The sequence below is a fragment of the Callospermophilus lateralis genome, chromosome X (assembly GCF_048772815.1).
Source record: "Callospermophilus lateralis isolate mCalLat2 chromosome X, mCalLat2.hap1, whole genome shotgun sequence".
Classification (NCBI taxonomy): domain Eukaryota; kingdom Metazoa; phylum Chordata; class Mammalia; order Rodentia; family Sciuridae; genus Callospermophilus; species Callospermophilus lateralis.
In genome coordinates, this window is record NC_135325.1 from 83,163,245 (window position 1) to 83,176,750 (window position 13,506).

At 34.3% G+C, this 13,506-nt stretch overlaps 1 protein-coding gene across 1 annotated transcript in view; it reads left to right on the top strand.

The window, feature by feature from the left end:
- The window catches only part of Fam199x (family with sequence similarity 199, X-linked), a 31,205-nt gene extending 18,301 nt beyond the window's left edge, over positions 1-12,904 (top strand). Inside the window, exons 3-6 of the mRNA XM_077106972.1 lie at positions 2,196-2,345; positions 2,592-2,753; positions 4,070-4,336; positions 5,534-12,904. Of these exons, the coding sequence (XP_076963087.1) occupies positions 2,196-2,345; positions 2,592-2,753; positions 4,070-4,336; positions 5,534-5,704 (750 nt within the window). The 3' untranslated portion in view covers positions 5,705-12,904. The remainder of the gene's footprint in view (positions 1-2,195; positions 2,346-2,591; positions 2,754-4,069; positions 4,337-5,533) is intronic.
- Positions 12,905-13,506: the final 602 nt, after the last annotated feature.

The following is a 13,506-nucleotide window of genomic DNA, read 5'->3' on the forward strand; positions in this document are numbered from 1 at the left end:
ACCCCAGCCCAAGTATAGCTATTTTGAGTGTTTCCTTTTTCTACCTTCTTTGTCGAAGGAACTTGAAATACAGGAGATCTTTCATTTGATAAGGAGGGTATCATTGTGTTTGGAGACTCTAGGGAGATCTCTAATGTAACGTTGTAATTTGAAGTTTTGAAAAAATAGCAGAGCTTTTTCATTTTTGCCAATAAAGCATGGAAAAGAGATGACCTTCGATTGTGTATTCAGCAATCATCCTTTTATAGCACTGGCTTGATAACATTAGGGATAAGGGTGAACGATTCAAGCAGTGTTAATGAGATTTTTACAAGTCCTACAAATTGTTGGAAGTTACTTATACACTAGTATTGGATTCATCAATGACTGTCATAGTGAAAATATGGTTTGTAGGATTAGTAGTTGCTTATGGAGATGTAGAAAAAATGGTCCCTAATAGTTTCATTCTAAATATCATAATTATAGTGATTGATCCCATTTTTGTGGCCTTACCCAATCTCTTCTATATAATTGACTTCCCAATTCCCACCTTTAAAACCCTCACAGGTCTCCCAAACTTCAATCCTGGAGTTTCAACTCACTGCTAAGTATTTCTATGAATTGACCTATCACCTCAGGCCTAGCATTCATCCTGTGATCTGTTATATTTGGGTGTTATTATCTTCCCAACTGGAGTATAACATTTTTGTGTAAGGACCAAAACTTACACTCCTTTAAATCTCCTGTGCTTGTTATATTGTGTGTATAATAGGAGTTCAAATACATGATTGTGATAGTTTTTGTAAATGAAGAAGCTCTTCTCTTGGTAACTTTAAAAACCTGGAAATCACTCAGTTTAGGTTTAATTGCAAACACTATAGAACAACAAAAAGGTGCTGTTTTGTACCTTGTAAACATGAAAACAATATCTTTGAAAATTGTTACATGCTACTTCAGCAGAAAATGATTTCTCTTTTTAAAAAAATATTTATGTTTTAGTTATAGTTGGACACAATATCTTATTTATTATGTGGTGCTGAGGATCAAACCCAGGGCCTTGCACGTGCTAGGCAAGCACTCTACCATTGAGCCACAACCCCAGCCCCTGATTTCTCTTTTTGACATATATGTTAAATACATTTATTTAAATCCATTCTCACTTTTAGAGGTGAGGGATATGCTTATCACTTTGATTGTGGTGATGGTTTCTTGGGTATGTGTATGTTTTCAAATGCATTGAATTGTATACATTTAATATGTACAGTTTTGGTTTTAAGTGTACATTAATAAAGCTATAAAGATTAAATAGCCTCTCTTTTTTAATAGGCAGTATAAAATTATGGCATGTATTTTTGCTGTTTGTCTTACCTTAAGCTGGTTTGATTTGCTGTGTGTTAGGGTTGCTTTTATTTCTCTTTTGTCTACACTTTGTTTTCTATTTTCTTTAGTACTTCTGGTCTTTAAAATTTCTTGCTTTAGGGCAATACATATTTTGAATTTTTAAAATTTTCTTGAGGTTGTTAACATGGACTTAAGGACAAGAACCATGGTTTATTTGTCTTTTTGTTGGCAATATGACTAGCAACGTCTGGCAAAAAGCCAATGAGTGACAGCTCACTCAGATCTCCCAATATTCAGACCAGTACTACTTATTTATTGCTGTTTGGGCCCTAGTAACAATGGCATTCTAAATTAAAAATCTTTAATGATTTGGGGGGATACCAGGGATTGAACCCAGGGACATTAGCCACTGAACCACATCCCCAGCCGTTTTTAATTTTTTATTTTGAGACAGGATCTCACTGAGTTGCTTCAGGCCTTGCCAAGTTGCCGAGGCTTACTTTGAACTTTAGATCCTCCTGCCTCAGCCTCCCAAGTCACTGGGATTACAGATGTACATCACTGCGCCCAGCTCCTTAATGATGATTGTCTCTTAAGTTAGCACTTTAACAAGTTTTGATTATGATTTTAAACTTTCAGAAAACATATTCTATTGAATAAGTGAATATATATATATATATGTAAAGAGAATATTGATTATGCTGCCGTGTATAAATTAAGTGTACATCTGAATTTATGTTCTGTGATTGGTATATTTACCATTAGTTTTATGTTAAAGTAACTTTTAATCAATGAATGAAATTTGTTGTGATATTCAAAATGTGTTTTTAAAAATCTTGCTTTCCCTATCTCCTACCTTCCTTATTTTTATAAAGTTACCAGGCAGTGACATTGCCAGTGGAAGTGATGTACTTTCTGATGTCATACCCAGTATTCCAAGTTCACCTTGCCTGCTTCCTAAAAAGAAAAACAAGCACCGAAATTTAGATGAACTTCCTTGGAGTGCAATGACAAATGATGAACAGGTAAAAATGTTGACATGCTTAACTGAAAGCATGTGTAGAGAATATGTGAAGCCCATTTGATTTCCTATTTAAAGCCACTTGGTAAATATGGATTGCTTAGTAAGTCTGAATTTGAGCTTTAATTGTTTTTTGGGAACCAAATATAATGTTAAGTGTTTCTGATACATAAGATATGTTATAATTGGTATATTGAAGGACCAGAGGTTTTAGCATTGATATTGTGTGTTGTAATTTTTCATCATATAGGTGGAATATATTGAATATCTGAGCCGAAAAGTCAGTACTGAGATGGGCCTTCGGGAGCAACTTGATATTATTAAAATCATTGATCCTTCTGCTCAAATCTCCCCTACAGACAGTGAGTTTATCATTGAACTTAACTGTCTCACAGATGAAAAACTGAAGCAGGTATGTTAATACAGTTTGTTTGCCTATTGAAAATGCTACCATCTTATAAAATGTAGAAATGAATAATCATGCATGTATACATTGAGAAATCACTGTTGTGATTTGTAATATTTAAAAAAAATGATGATGGGGGTGCTAGGGTTGTAGCTCAGTAGTAGAGCACTTGCCTAGCATGTGTGAGGCACTGGGTTCCATGCTCAGTGCCACATAAAAATAAATAAATAAACAAAGGTATTTAAAAAAATGATGGGGCTGGGGATATACCTCCGAGGTAGAGCATTTGCTTGCCTAGCATATGCAAGGATCTAGGTTCATTTCCTAGCACCACAAAGAAAAGAAGAAGAAAATGAAAAAAAAATAATGGTAATATTGGAGAACATGTGCTTTTAAAAGGTTTTATGTACTTCTCACTTGGTAGTACCTTTTCTGGTCAACATGGATCTAGAACCTGCTGTTCAGTTATAAAGGCTTTGAAAATTAGTTTTATTATATAAGGTGTGGTTAAGCTAAGGTATAGATTTATTCTAACTCAATTTACAAAAGATGAATTGACAGAATAAACGTACTAATTAACAAGCTCAATACTTTAGTAAATATATTAGCTGAGGGCTTTGAGTAGTCTTATGGAGTAATTGACTGGGGTGAAATCTAATGACTATTCCCTCTGCCATTCTGAAACTTATATTTCTGATATCTTCTAATTATAGTCTTTGCTGCTCCCTTTTTCTCTAGTAGATGGCTAAATGAATACTTAATATTTTTATGTTCTCCTTTTGGTTTATTTTGCATTTATCATCTGTGAAAAATTTCTCTCATTTTGATTTTTCTCTCAATAGACATAGAATATAATTTTCTACATTCTAGCCCTTTTTATTTATTATGCTAAATTGCTGCCTTGCATTTGAAGACAGGTACCATTGACCCCTCATTAAAGTATAGGAACAAATACCCTGATCATAAATACAATTGTTAATTTACTTAAGTCATCTTAAGTGGAGATTTTACAAATGATTAATCATATCTATTGTGCTTTGTTTTGATTTCTGTTAGCCTTTCATTCACTGATTATACTTTTATGGTTTGAAAGTCTGTATCCATAATATGTTTTCTGGCATTTCAAACAGTCAATTTTTTTGGTAATTGTTTTAAATTTAAAGATTTCTGTTGCCCTTCCATTCTACTTTATTTATACATTTGTAGCACTTTTGACAGTTTTTTTTTTATTAAGGACAATGTGATTTTTTTTCCCCTCCAGTATCTTGACAGTCAAATATCAAGGTATCACACTAAGCTGTTTTTCATCCTTATGTCCCAAGGTCAGAAACTATATCAAGGAGCATAGTCCTCGCCAGCGGCCTGCGAGAGAGGCCTGGAAGAGAAGCAACTTTAGTTGTGCAAGCACTAGTGGAGTGAGCGGTGCCAGTGCCAGTGCCAGCAGCAGCAGTGCCAGCATGGTCAGTTCTGCAAGCAGCAGTGGGTCCAGTGTTGGAAACTCTGCTTCAAACTCCAGTGCCAACATGAGTCGAGCACACAGTGACAGCAACCTGTCTGCAAGTGCAGCAGAGCGGATTCGGGATTCAAAAGTAAAATGTCTAATCAATACAAAACTTTACCTTTCAATATTAATATTAGTCCTTCTTCATTTAAATTTCTTGAACAGTGAAAATTGTCTATCTAGATGCCTGTGGGTTTGGGTTTTAATTGAACAAGCAGGATGCTCTGCTGTCAAAGAGAGCACTCTAGGCTGAGTGCTTTGAAGTACTCTTTTGACACCCACAATCATTCACATTCAATTTTATTTGATTTTTGTGTCTGTCTTAAGTAAGATATTAATGAAAATAATGAGTAATTCTCAATATTGCAATATTGACTGCAACTCACTACTGAGCGAATCTCACTATGTTGCTGATGTTGCTGTCTATTAGCTCCTAAAAATGTTGTGTATGTCTTTTGTGTATGTTAAATGTTTTCTTGATGTTTTAACCTTGAATGTTCCTTCTTAGATAATTTAGACATGTAATAATGCTTTCTGTAATTTCTGTCTATAGAAATCCTTTATAATAATATTGGGTACTTTTAAAAACAGAAAGTGTAAGTGTATATGGAATGGTTCTGAGGCTTAACAGGAGCATTTGGTTCCTTGCAGTGATACAGTCTGGAACCAATTTAAAGATGAAAAGAGAATCTCTTTAACTCTTTGAGAACTCAGTGGTGACTTAAAGATACACAATGATTTCTTTCCTGGTTCTTAACAAAGTAGCAGAAACATAGCCAGCTTTGTTGGTTGCCAGAGGATTTCTCTTGATACGTGGCCATTCCTTTTTGGCATTAGTTCCCTGGTATTGAAGATTGGATTATTCACTGGGGTTCTAATGGGCTTTTAAGATGATATTTGGCTAATATAAAAAGGCATGATTCTTTCCCAGCCATTATAAAAATTGCTAGTGCTTTTGGGTTCAAACCTCCTTAAAAGCATAAGTGGTAGAGATTTATGAAAAGTTCTCTACATTTTATATTCATTTTGTCCCCTAGTATTAATTTTGTTTTCACTATGCATTGATACCAATGTGCCTTAGTAAGTGTCTGGTTATCCATAGCTAGCCCAAATTATCAAGTATCAGCCCTTCCTAGTCAGAAGAGTTGCTGGTCAGATGCCATGAAAGGAGAATCTTGAACATCTCTTAAAATTGGGAAAGGAGAATATTGAGCTATAAAAAACACTTTGGGGTGGATATTCCAAGAAGTAAACCTTACTGATCTAGAGCTTTTTACTTTGACAGAAACGATCTAAGCAGCGGAAGTTACAGCAGAAGGCCTTTCGCAAGAGGCAGCTGAAGGAGCAGAGGCAGGCCCGGAAGGAGAGGCTTAGTGGGCTCTTCCTTAATGAAGAAGTGCTGTCCTTGAAAGTGACTGAGGAAGACCATGAAGCAGATGTTGATGTTTTGATGTAATAAGGATGAATTTATCAGCGTTCTTTCTAAGCATTATTCTATCCTTATTGGTTTACATGCATCTTGACCAAAATTTTGGTTAGGGCTGTGCTGATATACCATTAGTAACTTAGGCCAGTGATTCTCAGAGGGTGGTCCCAGGAACTGCAACTTTAGCATCACCTGAGAAATTATTAGGATTGCTTACTATCAGCCCCACAACAGACCCAGTGAGTCAGAAACGCTGGGGGAGTAGCCCAGCATTGTGTTTTTCAACCAGTGCCAGGCTGTTCTGATGTGCATTCTGGTTTAAGAACCACTGGTTTAAGTAAATGTTTTGACTATTTAAACTTTATGGTAGTTAAATGGGTTTTTTTCAAAAAGTAGTACTTTTTAGGAGATTTTACTTCATGGTACTGCTGACAAGTAGTTTGTTATATACATGTGTATAGATCATAATTCAGTCCCCCTCCCCTTTTTTGTGGTGCTTGGGATCAAACCCAGGGCCTCACGCATGCCAGGCAAGTGCTCTACCACTGAGCCATATCCCTAGCCCCTTAGTTCCCTTCTTAATGTTAAGATTTCTTAGTTTACTTTTTCTAAAGGGCCATAGCATAATTCTCAAAAATTCCTTGTGGGAATCTTTCTTGAAGCGGGGGTGGGGTAGAGTAGGGGTATGTGTAAAGTGTGGATTGCTGTTTACTATAGTGCCTTCATTAGATTTAGTTCTATTTGTTTTCATTCATTGTTAACTCAAAGGTGTAAAAGAACAGGCCCTACTCTTTTTTTCCAGTTAGGTTTTTTGTTTTCATTTTTCCCTTTAGGTAAAATTGAATCCTTTCTGCAAATGATAACTACTGAGGATATAATGTTAGTAGTAGCTGAATTGTAGACTTGATGCTGTTGATTCATATGCACGTAGAGAAAGCAATTAAGCAGAACAACTGATTCTATTTTCCCATTGCTTTCTGAAATTTTAGGCTGCAAAATTGTCTCAAAGATAGAAAATCTCTCTCCTCTCGCTCCCCTTCCCCTTATCATTCTCTGTTTCTCAAGTTCTTTTTGTGGGTCATTTTTCATCCAGCACAGCTCTAATTTTTAAAAATTTGGTGTAACAGCTTCAGGCATGTGAACAAGTTAATGTTCAAAATTAACTGATGACAGACAGCCTTTAGAGTTCTGCTAAACTTCTCTATAAATTGCTGTAAGTATACAGATCAGTGAGTTACAGAAAACACCTTAATTTGTTGGTTATTAATAGAACTCTAAATTTAAATGTGAAATCATGTAGATTCTTTAAATGTTTTCACAGAGAATTTATTACAGATTTAGAAATAGAGTGATTCCTTTTCTTCTACTACATGTCTTTGAACACGTATATGAGTTAAAGAAGATGGAAAGTGATACTACTGACAATCAAGCTGCTTTTCGACTTTCATAATTTTCTTTTTATAGTGAATAACATTTAGGAGGTAATCTTGATTCTGTAGGAAGAGTCATAATCAATATTTTTTTAAACTCTAGAGTCCAGAGGTTAATAGAATTTCTACTTCTTTTTAACATTAGCTCATTAAAAAAAAGATCAACTTAAATTCTTAATTCTCAGTTGTTATAAGGCTTAAACTTCACTGTAATCATTTGTTTTGAAATTTTGATTTCATTTTGATTCCTTGTAGGTTAAAGAATTGAAACTGAGGATAAAATTAATACATTACAGTTTTGCGAGGTCTGTGATTTAGTGGTAACCTTTTGAAGACTACTTCTAAAGTCAGAATGTAAAAGTTTACTAAAATAAAATCATATGTGTATCTTTCTGACTTTCCTCTTACTTCCTCTTTGGTGCCCCTACCCAGCTTAGAGGACTCAAAGAGAGCTGGGAAAAGACCCCAAACTACTTGGAAGAAGATGGAAAAGATAAACCTCATTGTTTTCCCTTCCAAGTATAGGAAGAATAAAGGGAGAGAAGAGCAAATACATCTGAATTCTCTACCTGCTTTTAGGAAAAACAAAATCCAACAGACTTATTGCCTACTCTTTATCTATGATTCAAGGAAAATAGGCCACATTGGGAGACCAATGTGAGCAGCATTTATCTGTCACATACTTGGAAACTATTTACTTTATATGGTGACCTGTAAAAGAAAATCCCAGTGGTCACTAAGAGAAATTCCTAAACAGGGTCATGATGTGATTTTAAGGCCAATTCCTGTATTCTCCCAACAATCACATAGTTTTATTACCTTAGATTTAACTTAAGTCACTATTAAACAAATTTACCAAAGTGCCACAAAGCGAATTTTTAAAGTTTGTAAAGGTTTGATTGTTTGTAGAAATGTGTCATAAAATTTTGTGTAAATCTGGATGCACTATCTTTACTATAAATTAGAGCCAACCCATAAAGAGGATTTGGAAAAAAATGAAATATTTCTTTCTTTAAAAATAAATAAATAACTTGAACTTGCTTATAATCTAAGAGGAAGACTACCAAGTCTTTCTCTATCCCTCCAAAAAAGAAGCCAGCCCAAAAAGAAATGATTTTTATCTTTTTAATGCTTCATGTGGATAATTAAAGTTTGAATGATCTCTTTCTTGGAATAAGTAATTATTTATTCAATCTGTTATCTCTCTGAGTTCAAATAAAAGAAATACAACTCAGTATTTATCCTTCTTAAATATAAACCCTTATTAACCAATTAGTATTAAGGCAAGGCTTATTTGCCCCAGTGTTGGTTCTCATTTGTACAGAACTGACATTGCTGCAAATAATTCTCCTCTTTAAAAAATAAAACTTGTTAACAGAGTGCATGATAAAGTTCCCACAGACTTTCCAGAGACCTTTGATTAGAGATCTTGTAATGAATGGTATTTCAGTCCTTAATGCTACTTTTAAAAGCATGAACCTTGAGTTAAAGAAAATGGCGTGTATTTTTCTACAGTTTTGCAACCTATTAAAGGAAGACAGTGTGCTATAATGTGTAGTGGGGTATAAAGGGCTAATTCATTCTTTCTCAACAAAAACTTAAAAGTAATACTTGTCTCATATTTTGTTGGATGTGGCAGCTTAGTTTAATTTCTTTGTCCCTTGGGTAAATTAGATATTGCTGAATTAATCTCAGAAACTGACTTAATAAAATAATGACTATTCATAGATTGAGTAGATGTCTCATTTTATTTAGCTTTTGAAATGCTAAATCTCAAGAAAACTAAAATTGTAAGAAATTATTATATAAAGTTATCCAGATTCTGATGAGCTTTAAAAATTGTAAAATTTGTCAAATATCTTCATATTTAAGCCAAAAATGTTAGTATATAAACAATATAGAAGTCTTGTTTGTTTTGGGTTCTCTAGTAGACTTTTTGTTCATGGCTTAGTCTTTTAGCCTCATGTGCCTTAAAAGGTGGTGAACTCTGTACTTTTTGTCAATATCAGGCTTCTCCAAACTCAAAAAATAATCATGTGATAATTCATTTTGTATAATGCCCATGGTGTTTGGATATCAGTAAGTAATACCTTTGAATTGAACCAATCTATAGTGATAGAGTGTAAAACAAAAACAAAATCCTTCAGATGTTAAACCTCATTTGTGTAACTTTATTTTCTACACAGCTAGATCACTGAAGAATCTTGAAAGTTATCTGAAGTATGACTTAATGTATTCTTTTTTTTTTTCCCTGAGAAAAGTCATAGGCCAGGATACCTTTAAAACCAGATACAGTTATCTGGAAAGAAAATTTTCAAGGTATAGGTAAAAGTATTCCAAGAGCCAAGAGCATATAGCAAGCTGATTCTCTTGTTAACTTTAAGGATTCTTTGAATTCATTTGTGTCATAATTGGAATACTACCTTCCCTTTCTGTGTTAGCTTTTCATCACTGTGACCAAAAGGCCCGACAAGAACAACTTGGAGGAGAAAAAGATTTAATTTGGGCCCACAGTTTCAGAGGCTCAGTCCATGGACAGTTGGCTATATCACTCTGAGCCAGATGGAGGTGAGGCAGAACATCCTAGCAGGGCAGGGTGAAGGAAAACTACTCAACTCACAGAGAATAGGTGCCAGGGACAAAATATGATTCCTTAAGGGCATGCCCTTCAGTGACCTACTTCCTCCAGTCATGCCAGTTACCACCCAATAAATCCTTTCAAATTATCAAACTATCAAATGGATTAATCCACTGATTAGGTTATAGCTTTCAGTCTAATCATTTCACCTCTTAACATTTCTGTCTATCACATGAGCTTATTGGAGGATAACTCATATCCAAAAACATAATACTTTCCTTTAACAAATTAACCTTTTAGCACTTCTATCTTATTTGGCATTGAGGGGGAATACTTCTGTCCATTTTTATTTGGGGACAGTTGATAGTAAAATTCCCAGTTACATTAAATAATTTTGTTGACAATGCGTTCAGTGATATTCAGCATGTCTAAATTACAAGTATATTTAATCATGAAAAGTACTATTAGTAAATAAATTTGTATACATATGTACTGTGGTAACTTCAGATTAGTTTTCAGTCTGATAAAGTAAATTTTTCTTAAAACTGAAATTAGGTTAAGTGGCTAAGAATCATCTGGGAGACACTTTGAGCTAAGCATCTCTAAGCATAGTATCTGAAACATACTCCTTAGAAATTAAGTCTTAATGTTACCATCCATGGTCTGGGATTATGTTGTGTTTCTCAGATCTTGAGTTCTTGCAGGAGAAAATTCCAGGCAAGGCATGAAAAGCAGTAAAGTCTAGCAGTTTTATTAGAAGAAAAAAGCACTCTCAAGAGGGAGGAAGATGGGGGAAGGTCTCAACTTTTTGACTGATAATAGTTTTGCATCAGATTTTTAGTCCCTACTGCATAGTATCTTAGCCTCAGGTACCCAAGCAGAGCCCATGGGGGGAATTTTACCATGTAATGCTAAAGATCTGAAGGCAACTCTGGTCACTTGGTCCACCTAACCAGTTCTAATTGGAACTTGATATTTTTTAAAAAAATTTAAACAGATTTCATGGTGGGTGGGCTTTGTTTTTAATTATCCCGTCTTCCTCAGTAGAACTTTTGGTGTATATAAGGGTTTTGAAAGTCTTCACTTCAGGGTACTTTGTGTTCTTTTAGGCAGGGAGGGATCTTAAGTTCCTTATGCCTGAGAATAACTCTACAGATAACAGGTTGCAACTCATCCTATTGCCTTAAGCCAGGGCAGGGCCTGAGTGGCCTTAGGTAAATTGCTTTTTAAAAGAAAGCATGTGGGTAGGCCAACACAGTAGGCCCATCTATAGAATTATCCCCTTAATGTTCCTACTGTTCCTGTCTATCTGCTACCTGTCATTATTTCTTTGGAAAATAATTTACTTATTCCAAAAGGCTTAGAAAGAACTCTGAAAATTCTTCTAATTGGGTATTAAGAATAAGGAAGTTGCATGGTATAGTTGAAGATCTGAGTTGACTCACTAAAATTGTATTCTCATTTTAAAAATATTAAAATTGTTTTCAGCTCTCTTTCCAATTATTTTTTAAAATAATGTTATTAGTGTCTTAACCTAGATCAAATAATGGTGAATTACATTTTAATTTGAAATTCATGAGGAACTCAGAAAAACCAGTTTGGCCTGATTTGATCTTTGCTAAATTTGTAGAACTTTTTCTTTATTGTCAAGTTTATTGTTGCGTTTTTGTGGTTAATGGAACCTGTGGAAATCTGTGTTCTTTTTTGTGGTGAGGGATGGAGGTTAAAAAAAAAGGTGAATTGTTTAATTATGCATATACATTTTGACTATGTAAAGGTAGTTGTACAAGTAATATGTATAAATGACAAGTTAATACTTACTATTCTGGTTTGTTCTAAGGAACATTGGCCTGAAGCCATGACTTGTTTTGTGGAGCTACTTGCTCTTAACAGTAGGTGACTTATTGTAAAATGAAACTTTGGAGTTAGCTTATCTAGCTGAGGCGTTTAAGAATGGAGCAAATAATCTCTGTTCTCGAAGTAGATTCATTTAATTTCCTATTTGATATTTCCTAATTTAGATATAAATATTAGACATTCTAAATCTTTGTGTTGGGAATCTAATAGAACTCTTTGTCAAAGATATTAATGATCAACCCCATGTAAGACATTTCACAGATGGTTAAGTATTTCAAATTGTTTGAGGGTTTTTTTTTGTCTTTTTTTTTTTTTTAGTTTCAAAGATTAGTTATGTAGCATCAATATCATAACCAAAGCAAGTAGGAAGTTGACTGGTTTGGAGAATCTTCAAGTAGTCTTAAATACTGTAATGTATCCGGTTGTTAACCAGGATTTATTTTTCCTGTATTCCTGCTAAATGTATTAATGCACTTTTGTATATATAACTGTCTTCTGTACATTCTGTACTTACTACAGTGTATATAAAGCCTGTTTTTCCTGAAGTTGTATGAGGAAATAACAATAGTTATAACACAAGTCATTTCTATTTTGAGTTCCTTCTTGTACTTGAAAGTAATTCAGTAGTTAAGTCTAAATGAGTGTGTGTGATTGTAATTAAAACTGGCTATGTGGCAGAGCTGTCTTTTGAACTGAATATCAGAATGAAAAAATGTTTCCAGTTATTAAGAACACTTGTAATAATATCATTTTTATTGTTTCTTTTGATGTGCAAGTTTTTACAAACCCTGCTGCTGGTTACCACTTTATACTTCTGAATCAGTTTCTTTCATGTTCATCCTAGGATACTGACCAGCAGAGAAGAATCACTCTCTTTCCTTTAGCTCTCTGCTTGGGTAGAGCCCAATTCCCCAAAAGTCATTGGCAAAATATTTTTTTTCTGAAGAGATTAGATTTCAAGAGAGAGATTAACGTTGATAATAAGTGAAAATTAGGCCTTATTTTGTTGACAAAAATGATCTGGTTTCCTTATAGTCACTCTAAATCTTTTTAAGTTATGGTTTTATAAAAGAAATCCCTGTGCGCAGTTTGATGTATAGAAGAAACAGGAACAGTTCAGCTTTTCAGCAGCAACTTTATCTCTTGCCACTAGAGGGAGGCCTATGATTGCTCTCTCCTTTGGAAAATGTCCTAGCTGCTTTTCCTTTGTTTTTAATTTCAGAGGTTGGCATAGACCTTATTCTCAAAATTCCTTTGTGGTATTAAGTACTTTCATTTATTAGTCAAAGGTAACTTAATTAAGCTTGTTTAGTGAAGCCAGTCTTATTCATGCTTTTCTGTAATCTTCAATTTTTAATAAATGTGAGTTAGGTATTAAGTGAAACTTGAGTATGTGTATTTCTTCTTTTGTGTACTTGAGAGCTGTACTGTCCCTATGGTAGCCATTAGCCACATGTGGTTATTTATTTATTATTTTTTAAAAAATATATTTTTAGTTGTAGGTTGACACAATACCTTTATTTTATTTATTTCTTTTTATGTGGTGCTGAGGATTGAACCCGGTGTGCCTCGCACATACTAGGCAAGCACTCTACTACTAAGCCACGACCCCAGCCCCATATGTGGCTATTTAAATGATATAAAACTAAATAAATTTTGAAAATTAATTCCTTAGTCCCATAGCAGTGCTTCAAGTGCCCAATAACCACATGTGAAATATTTCTATTTCTCTATTGGAAAGCAAAGGCTCTAGAACATTCCCATTACCACAGAGAGTTCTTGACAATGCTGCAATAGAGATTTGATGGCTTATATAGCAAGCCATTAATCATTATTTTAAATGAAACTGAATCCCCTCCTCTGGCCATGCACAAAAGTTAACTCAAAGTGGATCAAGGAGGTAGATATCAAATCAGAGACTTTGCGTCTGATAGAAGAAAAAGTTGGCTCCGATCTACATATTGTGG